This window comes from Platalea leucorodia (assembly GCF_965183815.1).
Source record: "Platalea leucorodia genome assembly, chromosome: 3".
NCBI classification, from domain to species: Eukaryota; Metazoa; Chordata; class Aves; order Pelecaniformes; family Threskiornithidae; genus Platalea; species Platalea leucorodia.
Window position 1 is genome coordinate 60,710,648 of NC_138825.1, and position 14,186 is coordinate 60,724,833.

The following is a 14,186-nucleotide window of genomic DNA, read 5'->3' on the forward strand; positions in this document are numbered from 1 at the left end:
TTATCAGAGGATACACAGAAGATGGGGCTAGACTCTTCTCAGAGGTGCATGGGGATTGGGTGAGAGGCAACAGACCCAAGCTGGAACACAAGAAATTCTAGTTAGATATTAGGAATTTTTTTCTCACCATAAGGGTGGTTAAATACTGTAACAGGTTGCCCAGGGAGGTTGTGGGGGCCTCTGTCCTTGGAGGTGTTCAAGACTTGACTGGACATGGCCCTGAACACCCTGATCTAATTAAACAAGAGGGTGGACTAGATGGCCTCTGGAGGTCTCTTCTAACATAAGTTATGATTTTATGGCTTCCCATGTACTGCATACAGAACTAGAGGTAGGGTGTGAGTGAATGGATGCAGTCGATCAGTACATGTTAAGTGTGTGTGTCTGTATCCAGAATGATTGGAGGAATGGTTGCATGAAAAGTCTGGTAGCGAGCTGAACATCTCCCACTACAATTGGGCATGAAACTCCATTGATTAAATGGATTTTCTGTTTTAGGAGAAATTGTTTATAGAACTTTTATGCAATTATGTTCACTTACGTGATGATATGCATAATCTGTTAGAGCCCCAGATTTCTATAGAAAAAGAGGGACCCAATCTGAGTAGACTGAGAACTGTTCCTAAACAAACACGTGGGTATCTTGGCTTGAACAGACGACTCCGATGAAAATCCAGCACTAGCCATAAAGTACTGTTATTGTGATTGCACAACAAGTATACTACGCGTACATAAAAAGGCATTAGCATCACGCACTCCAGTACAATGGGATGTGTTTGCCCTGGTACCTGAGCCTTGAGTGCAATGCATTATGGATGCTATGCTCTGTGTAAATCAGGTAATGGTAGCAGTTTGGCTATAGAAACTTTACAGTGCAATTAAATATGCTGTTTTTTCAGGTGGTTTTTGCAGCCCTTGTTGAGCTTCAAGTTGCTGTTAACAACAGTGCCACTGGTGCTTAGCTAGCTTTTTCTGTAGCTGAGTACTTTCATGAGTGCAGTGTACCGCTTAGCTTGGGAAAAATACCACGTGGTTTGTTGTAGTGGTTTAGAGTATACATGCAGGGCTTCTGACATGCGGTTCTTGATTTATAATTTACTTCCTATTTAATCATGCCTAGAAATACTATGGGAGAGAGGCTTAAAGGAACATTCAGGCCAAGTTTATTAATGATACTGAAATGTCTAAGTGATTTACCCTTCAGCTTAAACATCTGAAAAGTAGGATACTATTTACCTGCTTTGCAGGGAGGTATTTCGTACAGTCTTTTGAAATCTTATATTTATGTCTTTATTTATCAGTAATACACATACTTCAATATTGTTTTCTTTCTTTCTTCTTATATATTGTGTAGGTCCTAATGTAATTGAAACTTCTGTAGCAAGAACCGACTTAAATAACAGCCTAAAGGTAAGAGTTAATAAATATTGTTGGATAACATGAATGGCTTTATTTGATGTCCATAATGTTAAACATTCCACTCCTTCCCCCCAATTATTTTAAGTATTTAGATTTTTACTGGAAAACTTTGTGGTCACGTGGTGCTTTCCAGTTTGAAATTGAACGTGCAATATTGTACTACCACTGTGTTACGTCATGAGTGGCCCAGCAGCAATTTCTAGTCTCTTACTTTTGTGAGCAGGTGAAGTAAAAAATTCTGTGATGTTTCTGCACAGTAATTTCTGATAAAGTAACACTTCAGTGTTGATTGATAGGATTCCCTGGTGAGTTCATGTTGGAGATTCTTGTAGGGGTTTCAGAAATAAAAATTGAGAACATAAACTGAAAAGCAGTGCTCTCGGTGACAACTAAGGATATCCCTCTTGTGATCTTCCTTTCTGTCAGCTGGGAAGGAATATTTCTTTTTCTTGTTAACTGTTCACTGTCACGTGACCAAGGCATGGGATCTGGCTTCTTAACATTCACTTTCTTGAAAGCTTTCATATTTTGGTTCTCAGTTCTTGCATTTTTATTTCTGTCTAGCTCTTCGCTGTCAACCTAATATCTAAAGTAATTTTTGTGAAAGTGATGAAAAGGTTTTGTTGTTTTGATTTTTTTTTTAAAGTAAATTTTCTTTAAATGCACTTTCTTCTTTTGGTCTATTAGTCACCTATATATGTTTGGATTGGTACTGTATTATGGGTGGATTTTTTATTTTTAAAAAGCATATTTTTATATCAAATAAGAGAAGTTTTTCCTGCTTGTAGGTTTTATCTGTTAATGATATTTTCCATGCTTTTCAAATGAATGTGTGAGTTTTAGAAAACCTAGTGGAAAAACAGTTGTTGTTTTCACAATTATAGTTGAACAGGTTTAAAACTGTGTAGCAGATGAGGGGTCACAAACCTGAATTTTGATGTAAAGTGCTAGAAATGACTTTTTTTTTTTCAGGCTAGGTCTCAAGATTTTGTTTTTCATATCTGAACTTTTTTGTTTTATTGATGCTGCTTTTATGTGCTGGGAGTAGTCATACCTTTCCTTACTTCAATGCTGTGCAAAATACGTGTGCTGTTTAAGCTACTTCTCTGGCAGACTTACATTTGAGCTGCTTATCCTACTGTTCACAGAGTAGCACATATTAAATCTATTCCCAAAAGTATTGTCACAAACATAATCAACATGCCTTTCATCATTGTAACTACAGATACATCATGTAACAGAATAATGGCTGGTGCTAACCTTGTGGGTTTTTTTTACAGCTGAAGCCATTTAATTTAAGTTCACCACCACTGTCTACTTACAATCAGCAGCTGTGGCTGACCTGCATAGTTGAGTTGGATCAGCATGATGGTGAGAATCTTAACTGAAACTGCTATAGCAACCTGTATATTGTATCTTTAATTTCATCTGTCACGTACATGATCCTGTTGCTTTCTGGCTATGGTTGGTGGGTTTTTCCTTTGATACAGTTTCTCCCCCTCCACCCTCTGCCCCCAGTAAAGACATGGACAGGAGTGATCTTGAGAACTGGAAGCAACAGGTATATGGGATAAGTTGTTTGTTATTTCTGTGAAAGCAGTAGTATCTAGAGAATCTGTGTCTCTCTTCCTTCATTTTGGGGGGAATTAGATGGGTAGATTGTAATGATATTAATTTTTCAATAAAACTTCCCTGTAAATATGTGAGAAATACTGTATTAGTAATTGTTAAACTGTCAAGATTCAGTACAGGGCATTTGTCACTTACTGCCTAAGTATGTAAATAAAAAGTTTTGTGATTTTTTTTTTTTTTTAATTAATATACTGGACCCTTACTCCAGTAAAGTATAACTGAATAACTTTGAGTAATCTTTGGATATCATATGTGTTTTAAACTATATTTGGAACTCTATTTGAGATTTCATTTCTGCATGTAGAAATAGCTTAATGTTTTTTCTTTTAATTACAGTATCCCTCAAAAAGAATGTTACTATGACAGTCAAAGTACTTGGAGTGGTGAAGGATGGAAGCACACCATATGTTAATAACCAAGTACACAATCGGACAAGGTTACTCAGTTGTGCACAAGTATGTGCCTGCTTAAACAAAACTCTGATACAGTACATTTTCTTTAAATCTATTTGTGTGCATGGTACATTACATTGCAAATGAGAAGAATATATCTGTTAAGCACATCTCAGGAAAGGCTCTGGAGTATAGTTTTATTTATAATTGCAACCTAGCTAGTAGCGCTGAGCAAGATACCTACCTATCCATCTTTTTCTGTTTCCTTCTATGTCTTGCGTGTATTACCCCTTAAAGATCCCTCTTTCTTGCTAGAGTAGCTCTCTGCCAGCAAAGCAGTGTGTGCTGCTTAGTCACCTACACAGATTTAGCAGTACTGAAGAAAGGAATATTGTCGAAGATTGTATATAGGGCTTGACAGGAGAGAATTCTTCTTCTCCAACACCTAGCAGAGAGTCTGGTTGAAATCAGCTGGCATCTGTGTTCTGAAAAAGCCAAATTTCTTTCCACCTCTGAAGAAATGTTTAAGGTTTTGAGTTTCTAGTATAATTTCCACTGAAATTTTTAAGCTTAGAGACATCCAAAACAACTTCTCCAGATGCAAATCCTTTAGGAAGGGCATAGCTGAAGTTTTTTGTGATAAGCGTAAGGGGTAAATCAAATGTTTTTATATATATATATATACACATATATATGAATTCTGCAGAAATTAATGAACAGTGTTCCATTAGATTTAATTACACACGGCCAAGAGAGCAATATGCTTGGGTTTTCTCTTTCCTCCTGTTAACTTTTAGAAATGATAGTACAAGATAGTGCCGTCTCACAATCTGATGACATAGAGCTCAACTGACAGTTATTCAGATCCTTCCTGGTGCTGCAAGCAGTTGCTATCACCAGCTTAAGTGAAAAGCTAGCCTTGTTTATTGGTTGAACCTTTGATCCTGCTGACTGACTTTATCAGTTTCTTCTGCTTTGTCTGGTATCTTTCAAGAAATTCTTTATCTGTGGGTCTTGTTTGAGTTTTTTTCTGACTGATCAAGATTGGTAAGGCATAGAATAAATATCATCAGTATCTGACCATTTAGAAACAATTTCTCCAACCTATATTAACAGTGCATATTCTGGAATAAATGGAAGGCTTTTACATACTGTTCTTCACTGTATGTGTTCACAGAAATGCAGTGAAATCATTGTTGTTCACCTTGGCTACCTGAACTACACTCAGTACAACATATTTGTTACCTTTGAAGATCTAGATAAGTTAACATACACCATCCAGAATATTACTTTCACAGTAAGTATAAAGTTTTATACTAGCAAAAGAAATCTCTTTAATTACTAATGCTGTAGGAGTCTGCTTTAATTGTAATAAAAAAGTTATATCATTTTTGAAGATAAACATAAAATGCATCATAATTAATTTTTCTGTCACTACTAACGTCAGAACTATTATAGCATTTGCTGTTAATAAGGGTCTAGACCAATTTTTTTTTAACTCTATAGGGAAAGATTTTTGTTTCAGAACTGTTAATGCTGTCTTCCGGAACAGATAAATTTAGTCTAATTCCTGGGAGATATTTTTAACAGTAGGCAAGCTAGACTAGAACATCCAGTTTTCTGCATTTGCTTGTAGAGATGTTGCCTCTCTAATGCATAGTATCTTTTTCAGTCTTTCCAGTAGGTGTATCTGAATTAGCAAGATTTTTCCAGACTTTACAAAAGTGTGGGCTAGAAAGATTCAACAAGCTCAAAGAAAAATTAAGATTTTTTTTTTTTTACTGTGCTTGTGAAGAAGAGAAAAATATTTATTCAGCTAAAATAAGCAGCCTAATAAAATAATTCACTAAAATAATCCCTAGTGAAACAACTAGCCCAGTTCATAATGCTAAAGATTGCTTATAAAACAGTTACATCATCAGTGTGTGCTGATTGGCTCCAGAAAGAAATTTAGAAGCATTTGCATTGGGAGAAAATGGATCTAAACCAAATTTATAATACAGGTTACTACGGTATATTCTACCTGTATGCAAATTTGGTATGTCAGAGTAGGTAACAAGCAAAAATCTTACTGTAAAGCCAAAGTGTTTTTTATATACTAAATGAACTTCCTGAATATTATTATTTGTAATATTCTAGTGCATAAAGCACATCATTAAAAATAAGCTCTAAGAGGGGGGAGAAAAAAAAAACAAAACAAAAACCGAAACCAAAACTCAAAACCCCTTTGCTTAGTTCCAGATTTCAAACAGGACAAAGTACTGGAGCATTTATAGTTGTACAGTTTATTTTCTTGCTTTGCAGGCTGCCTTTAAGGCAGACTTGTGTGCAAAACCAAAAAACACAAACCCAAAGCCCTGCTTTCCCACAGTAACTAAAATTGTCAATTTATTTAATTATTACAGTAGTTTATGGTGATCTTACTTGAAATCATAGATTTCCTCTTGTATAATGGGATTCTCTACATATAATTTTCATTCTATATTTATGGTTTAAAAAGACAAGAGAGAGGTTGACGGATTTAATCCATTGAGAGGTAAAGCTTCTTGTTCAGATAGGCAGAGCATATGCTGTACCAGGGAGTTTACATTTCAAAAGTGGCTTCAAAAAGAGAAGCATACCAGCTATGAGATAAATTGTCAACAGAGCAGAGTTTATGCAAACTGACACGTTATAATTAATTTTTGTGCCCTTCTAATAATTAGAGGAGAAGAAGGAGCTTTTCTTCCTTAACCTATGAAAAAGATTCTTTATTTCTGGTTAGCTCATTTATTCTTCCCTTGCTTCATTTTCTTTTTTCCACTTCTGAAACAAGAGAATAAGTTTTAAGAAAACAAACCCATTACAGGAAGCATGCCTGTACCTTATCAACCTCTTCATAATCAATGTATGCATCTGAACTTGGTAATAAGGAAGAACATACTGGATTTACTCAATTATTGGCATTCAAACTTTGAATGAAAGTGCCACTGAAATCAACGAAGAATATCCTTTTTGTCCTGAGAAGTGCTTTAACATATGACAGCACACCGAGTATGTTATAAAGTGGCAGGCTAAAAGAGAAGCAAGGATATTAGGCTGCTTTGGTTATTCTTTCATCAGATAACCCTATGGGTATGAATTTATATTTGTCTTTCATGGTGACGTGGTGGAATTCAGTTATAGCTTTAAATTTTGAAAAGCCAGAGAACTTTTCAGTATCTGCAGAAAGTGCTAATTATTGATGTCGTATGTACCCTGTCAAAACATTGTTCATTGGGTGATTTTTCTTCTGTTTTCTTGTAGTGGAAGACCTACAATCCAACTTTTTCACAAGTGGAAATATGGTTCCGATTTGTCTTTGTAGTTCTTACTTTTATGGTCACGGTAAGATTTTGTTTCAGTTTTTCTGGAATATGTTATGTAGGCAGCTGATAACACTGCTCTGTAGTGCTGTGTTTGGTAACTTAACCCCAGGCAGCAGAGCTGAGATATCACTGAATGGGCGTAAAAAATGTTTCAAAAATACTTATGTAGTTGCTGCTTTTATGCTTTTACAAGTGGTATTGAAGGGACATTAAGAAAATAGGATGAATGGGATAACTTGTTTTTCTGAACTCTGATTTTGAATTGAACAGAAAGAAATTTGCTTAAACAAAGGAAATTGTGATTAGATGCTAGAAAAAATATTTTTTGTAGTGCAGGTAGGCTCAGACATTGGAATATGCCCAGAGCTTGGGCTTTCTGTCTCTGAAAATGAGCAAAACTCAGTTGAATATGACCTTGATCTAACTTTGAAGTCGTCACTGCCTCGAGTGTGAGGATGGACCAGATGACCTCCAGAGGTCCCTTACAACCTAAATTATGCTATGATTTAGATTATCTCTTCCCTCCAACCTGGTTTGGCCCTTGGAAAAGAAGTGTTTGGAAAAAAAACCAACATAAAATCTAAAATGCAGAATTTTCAGAGACTAAAGCACAGAACACTTGCATAGTATTTTACTCACACAGATGATGTCACTCAGCAGGTAACTGTGAATGTGATATGGGACCTGTTTTTTTTTAAAAGTGAGTTTAAGTGGAAGTTGTTGGTAGTGTGTGACCAGTAATTAGGCAACATTTTTTCATACATTGTTGATTTGCGCAGTACTAGCTGGGTTCCTTCTCAGTTTGCTTGAGAGATTAAGTAATTTGCATTGGGGTAAGCCAGCAATCTTGAAGCAGAAGTAGAAGCTAGGAGATGTGGCTCCTGTTTTACAATGTTCTCGGTGGCAAAGACCTCCTGAAGTAACCTTTGCAATGTGCTGTGTTATCTCTTTACTCTGGTAAAACCATTAAGGCTGTATTCCTTCCTTACAAAATTTTGTTGTTTTATAGTGCTTGTTTGCACATTCCCTGCGGAAATTCTCCATGAGAGACTGGGGTATTGAGCAGAAATGGATGTCCATCCTCCTTCCCCTCCTGCTACTTTACAATGGTACTTGTATCCTGGAATTTTTAGAAAACCTTCTTCTTAAAAAAAAAGGAAAAAAGGGGAAAAAAAAAAAAAAAAAGACAGTGCGCGTGAGAGAGAAGGCAAAATGGAATTTGGCCTTAAATTCACAAGCAGCTGTTTATAAGGCTTCAGAAAACTAATTTAAAAAAAAAAAAAAAAAAAAAACCAAAACAAACAACCCTTTTTAAGTGTATCAAATTCAAGGGCATAATGAGTAGGTGGATTTCATTCTTTTCAGTCACATGAAGGTCAACTCTATCTGTTTAAAGCTCTGACTGGAATAGGTGGCTGGAACCATACTGAACCTTTCATATAGCAACACGTAAATGCAATTTCTGTGTTTGTCTGCTAAGTCTTACTTCTTCAGATACTCACACGTTAGTTAAAAATGGAGGCTACTTTTGGTCCGGTAAACCACATCAAATTCTAGCACTCTCTAGCAGTACCAAAAGAATATTTGCCTTTCTGTCATTCTATGATGATTTTTTAGGTCATCACCAAGAAGAGTGATTTAGTAGCAAGTCTAATAAAACCTGAAATCTTCTAGAAATGTTGGCAACCATTTCAGCTTATTTCTACAGCACAGAGGATTGCTGCTGGAGGCACCTTTTTTTTTGTAAATTACTTTAAGATACAGCAAACTTCAATTTAATTTACTGGTGTAATTTGAAAAATCTAGCGTTTTTTGTTCCTCTGAAGACACATTCGGCTTTACTTTTCATAATGGAAGAGACTGTGCTTTTCCCCCTCTGTTTAACTTTTTTTTTCTTATTTTGTTACAGATCCATTTTTCCCCCTTTCTTTTCTGGTGAACAGCTGGTTTCCCGGAATGCTGGATGATCTATTCCAGTCACTGTTTCTGTGTGCACTGTTGTTGTTCTGGCTTTGCGTCTACCATGGTATAAGAGTACAGGTAAGGGTGCAACATTATCTACTAGTTACTGAGAAGACAGTACTTGTTTTTTCAGTTCTCTCAAACGGTGACAAAAATGAAATCAAATTTTAAAAAAAGAGACATTTATTTTATTCTTAAAGTACAATGTGACACATGAAGCTTTGGAGTTAAAAAGATTTGTGGCAGAGTAGACTGTCTTGAGGCTACCATGCCTAAATGAGATAGATGGGACAGTCCACTCTAAACTATTGCAAGACAGTCTTCAGAATTATGATGCCATTATGCTTTGTTCTTGCTTGAAGGGTTTTGTTGTTGTATATGGTGGTTGATTGGTTTTTAAAGCACTTTAAAATACTGCATAAGATAAATATTTATTCTGGAGCATATTCCTATAGGTGCAGTATCAGTGAAATATGTGGGACCTTATAAATAGGATGCTCCAAATCTACTGCATCTTATTAACACAAATGTTGATACAGTTTTCTGTCTTCTGTAATCACCTGTGCAGGTTAAAAATACAGAAGACAAGTATGTTGATCTAGTTCGTGTTGAATGAAACAAAGACAATAGCTATTTATTCTGTCAAGAATGAATGAAATCTCAAATGTGGGTTCACTCCTTCACCACACTATTGTTTTCTCAACAGGGGGAAAGGAAGTGCTTAACTTTCTATCTGCCCAAATTCTTTATTGTTGGACTATTGTGGCTGGCCTCTGTTACACTGGGAATATGGCAAACGTAAGTAATTTAAAATTTAGTGCAAAAGTAACAAGATGAGAGTGTTCAAGGATGAGAAGATTGTTTATAATTAGTGGTATCTGTTTCTTAATGCCCTGATTGTGATACAGGAATGGAGTTCAAATTCTTACATCTTTCTGTTTTGCAAATTGTGACTAGTTTGAAAACAGAACTCCCCATGGACAATCTAGTAGTACATAATTTCATAAATCAGAGTGAGATCTAGAAATCACCACTTTGTCAATATGTTACGGCTCCGTACAATACTCCTCCTAGTGCTATGTCCCAATTAGCTTTTAGTATTTGAAGCAACAGTTTCTCTGTAGTTAGCTATTACACACTTTGACCAAACTTTCTCAACTATTAAACCTGCACAATTGGTATTGACGCTGCTTGGTCAAGCTATGCTCTCTCAAATCAAAACTGAGTTCTTTTGCTTGGTTTAGTGTTTCTCTCTCTTTTTTTTTTTTTTTTTTTTTTTCCCATTTGACATAAAGGCATCACTATTCCCCACCCAGAAACTTTCTCAGTTTTGCTATGTTTGTAGTTTCTAAATTGTTTTAGTCTCAAGTGTTTGCCTCTTATTTTATTTCTCAGAAGGAAGATACCTTCTAACCTTCTCCATGCTGTTGTACATTGTTGAAAGCAGTGCAGTTGCAGGAAATGCAATGCCCTATCAGCAGAATTGCTATGAGGGAAGGGCTTATACCACTGTTATTTCTTAAGTATAATTATCATCACGAAGGATAAAATTTAAACACTAAATCCTGAAGGCTTGTAGGAATTTACAAGATTATACATTTTCTAAAAAATAAGTGGGGAGATTAGACATGCTCACAACTGAAATCCTGCGTATTCCTTGAAAATTTGGTTTGGGAAGAAGGAGGATGTCATGTCATGTAAATAAATTGTCATGACTCCATTGGAATCAATGGCATTGGACCAATTTATACAGCCAAAACTTTTAGTTATAAACTCTGTATAGTAACTTTAAACCTTTTCTTTGTTAGTGGGTTTCTTGGTCAGTACGGCTTTTTGACCTTGTTTTTTGTAATGGTCTAAGTACCACTTTTTCATTTTGAATCTTTTCTAGTGTTAATGAAGTACGTGATCCTACATATCAATACAGGGTTGACACAGGTAATTTCCAGGTAAGTCAGAAATGTTTTCTTGCTATTAAAGTGTCAGGTGGAGTTAGGCAATACAAGGAGGTGGGTTTGTTCTTCTATTAAAATCTGTAACACAATTTAGAAAACAGCAAATGCTGGTCAGATGGTTTTATTCTGACTAGGGTACTTTTAATTTTGCTTTAGATCATGCATAGGCCATATTGAGTTCCATCCCAATGAGAAGAGTAAATTGTTTTGCAAATCTGGAGACTCAACACCACAAGTTTAGTTACAGACTCCTGACTGTTGGGATTGAAAGAAATTTTTTAAGGCTCTTATTAAGTCAGTTTTGTACATCTTTACTCCTGCCAAGATCCTCTGTCCTAGTAAATATCAGACTTTTCTTGTAAAGGAAGATCAGATTTATAGGGGTCCTTGTATTGTTCTCAGGAGCTGTGTTTTTAGAAAATCATTGAGATTCAGCTCACTGTGAACTCAGTGAACAAAATGATGACTTCTATTAAACATACCTTCTTTACATTCCCCCAAAACCTACCTTGATGTATAGCCATCCTCGTTTTGTACTTCCTTTCATGAACCTACTTTCCCCGAATAAATGGACCATTCTACGTTGTGCTTTGGGAAATAATGATTTCTACTGAGGGAAGAAGGAATAGACCAAATCTCATTAAATAATAAAAACTAATGCTCTTCTTATAGGGAATGAAAATCTTCTTCCTTGTGGTGGCAACCACATACATTCTCTACCTTTTGTTCCTGATAGTGAGGGCATGCTCAGAACTTCATAACATGCCTTATGTTGGTAAGGAATATTTCTTTTGATTCTTCCCCAAACAGGCTTGCTTCTCCTAGACGTAGGTGCAAATTTGCTAATAACAACTTTTCTCAATCTTTTTCAGATCTCAGGTTAAAATTCTTGACTGCATTAACCTTTGTAGTGCTTGTCATTAGGTAAGGCTTTTCAAAGTACATTTCTCAGTACTATAACTTTTATAACCTTTTTTTCAGGGCTTTGAATACATTTTGTTGATAATAAAATTGTCAATGAAACTGAGGAATGTCTTTTGATATGATTGTTATGGCAAGCATTTCTTAATTTTTTAACCTTTCTTGAGGCTTTTAGAGCTAACTTTATATTATTTCTGTTACCACAGCAATACACTGCGAGATTTAGAGGTTCACTAGCAAAGATGTTTTCTGTACTGCTCAGTGGCCTGGAGTGCACTGTTCACCTCTTTTGGAGCTTTGTAAGCTTCACTTAGTCAAAGCAGAAGTTTAGAATTAGTTTTTTAGATTATTGTTAATATCTGTCTCCCCCACTCCAAGCAGTTATTTCAAATTACTGTTGACTTTTGGATTGTCTGTAGTGGATGAAATCTGAGGGAAAGAGACCATGGGGGATTTTTTCTGCTTTACTCAGTTGACTGCTGACTTTTAATCACAAAAGAATCATTCTTAATTTAGAACTATGAAAGCAAATGTGTCTTAAAATAAATGGTCAGTATGTTAACATAATTATTTTCTCATATACTTTTCTATCAAGCTACTATTTAAATTTTGTGGTTTAAAGACACAGTACACCTATATGCTTTACCTTTTTTCCACAGCATTGTTATACTCTACCTACGCTTTGGAGCACAAGTTCTACAGGACAACTTTGTTGCTGAGCTGTCGACTCATTATCAGAATTATATCCTTGTGTTGTGATACTGCTCAACTAGGAATGTTAATCTGTTTTCATGGAGGAGGTGGTACCTAAAAATGATGTACCTAAGGACTGAGACCTTTGACTTGTACGTGGGCTTTTGAAGTTCAGTCCATTTTGATCGAGGTTTCATGTCAGCATTTTGTAATGGCTCTTTGTAAAGATTATGAGCTGAGACAGTTTCAGTCTAATTTGTTTACGTCACATAAATCACAACTGCATTTGATACTCTTCAAAAGGAATGAAGGCCTAGATATGCATGCATTCAAGTAACTTTACCAAGTTACTGTGACAAATTTGGCTGTATTTGCTGCCTGAATTCAGTTTGCTGTACACCTATCCGTTGGCATGGGGCGTACCAAAATATCTGAGAAACTAAGAGTTTAGAAGCCACTGAAAATGCGTTTGTGTATTGGTCCCAGTCTACATGTGGAAGAGGTCACAGCAGAGAACTCAAGTGACTTGAGAGAGACTATTTCTGATGTCTGTTGGCAACAGGATTGCAAACTGTATTTCTGGACCTGAACCATGAGATCCTAGTTCATTCTGCTTTCTGAAAGTGCCTGTGTGATTGCAACTGCTCTGGTTACTGATAAGCTTAGATATGTGTTGGGAGCTAGTAGAAGACGATATGTAAAGCATTTAGTATTTTCCCAAAATGATGGCAAGAAGCTATCTTCAGAGTTCTATCTACAGATAGTCCTTTCTCCTTCCTTCTCAATCACTGTGCCAAGGAAGCACTTTTTTAAAAATAAACAAAACAAAACCACCCCACCTGAACACCCCCCTTACTCAGCTTTCTTTTAGCATTCAAGGCAGAACTATTCAATTCACTCCACCACTCAGGAGTAGACTTTATCTCAGCAAATGTTACTTGGGTTAAAGCTTTGTCTTCAGTGGGAGCTTTACCTTGAAATAGCTTGAGTATATTAGTTGTCATTGAATTTAAAACATGCAGTTTTGTTTAGCCATTCATGCTCTCAGACTTTAAGGTAAACGTTCATTCCATTGAAACAGCTTATGTATGGTTTGGGTCTTGTTTCCAAAGTTAATATGTATGGAGCTATATTGAGCAATATCCTTGACACTTAGTACCAGCAGAATTCTTATCATTTTATGGTTTATTGAACTTTTATCTCTACACATTAGCCTTCGTGTATTCCCCCTCAAAGAATGCACTATATGGTAAGTGTAAGCAATTGTCTGGCAAACTTAGATGACGAGAGCTGGCATATTAGCAGATACTGTGTAATATATTTATATTTTTGTTGTCTCATTACTGTTTCAATTTGCTTTGAGTTAACATAAGCAGAAGCTGCACTGCTCCTGAGCAAATTAGTATTGGAAATATGAAGGAAGACATAAAATGTATATAACTGATTGGATAGACCTGAATTCTCATGTACTTAGATCAAGCTTATAGCCGATATGATGTTTGCATATAATGCATCAACTTTTGCACTGACTCACAGACAATCCTTAAGGAGCAACAATACTTCCTTTGTACTTTGTTCTAACAATAAGGTTAATATATTGGCATGCTGGCAAACTGGACTCTGAAATAGGGAACATGCTGTTGGAAAAGTAGGAGTGAAGCTGATCTCTAACATGGGAGGAATTTTGGGGAACTTGCTATGGGGAGAGGGCTGCACAGAGCCCATGTAAAGGGAGATAAAAGCACTTTATCGGTGGCACTTCTGGTTTTGCATTCCTGCGCAGAGGATGTAATCAGACTCACATGATGATTATAAAGCATTATCCCTCTCTAACAGATAAAGATTCTGTGAAATAAATATTTATA

At 36.0% G+C, this 14,186-nt stretch overlaps 1 protein-coding gene across 1 annotated transcript in view; it reads left to right on the plus strand.

Annotated features, from left to right (window-relative positions):
• Positions 1 to 14,186, plus strand: part of TMEM181 (transmembrane protein 181) — a gene marked incomplete at both ends in the record, with an annotated part of 32,959 nt that overhangs the window by 16,638 nt on the left and 2,135 nt on the right. Inside the window, 13 exons of the mRNA XM_082305981.1 lie at positions 1,355 to 1,410; positions 2,700 to 2,790; positions 3,388 to 3,506; positions 4,621 to 4,740; positions 6,729 to 6,809; positions 7,800 to 7,899; positions 8,700 to 8,830; positions 9,459 to 9,550; positions 10,644 to 10,701; positions 11,380 to 11,482; positions 11,580 to 11,631; positions 12,288 to 12,367; positions 13,478 to 13,570. Of these exons, the coding sequence (XP_082162107.1) occupies positions 1,355 to 1,410; positions 2,700 to 2,790; positions 3,388 to 3,506; positions 4,621 to 4,740; positions 6,729 to 6,809; positions 7,800 to 7,899; positions 8,700 to 8,830; positions 9,459 to 9,550; positions 10,644 to 10,701; positions 11,380 to 11,482; positions 11,580 to 11,631; positions 12,288 to 12,367; positions 13,478 to 13,570 (1,176 nt within the window). The remainder of the gene's footprint in view (positions 1 to 1,354; positions 1,411 to 2,699; positions 2,791 to 3,387; positions 3,507 to 4,620; positions 4,741 to 6,728; positions 6,810 to 7,799; positions 7,900 to 8,699; positions 8,831 to 9,458; positions 9,551 to 10,643; positions 10,702 to 11,379; positions 11,483 to 11,579; positions 11,632 to 12,287; positions 12,368 to 13,477; positions 13,571 to 14,186) is intronic.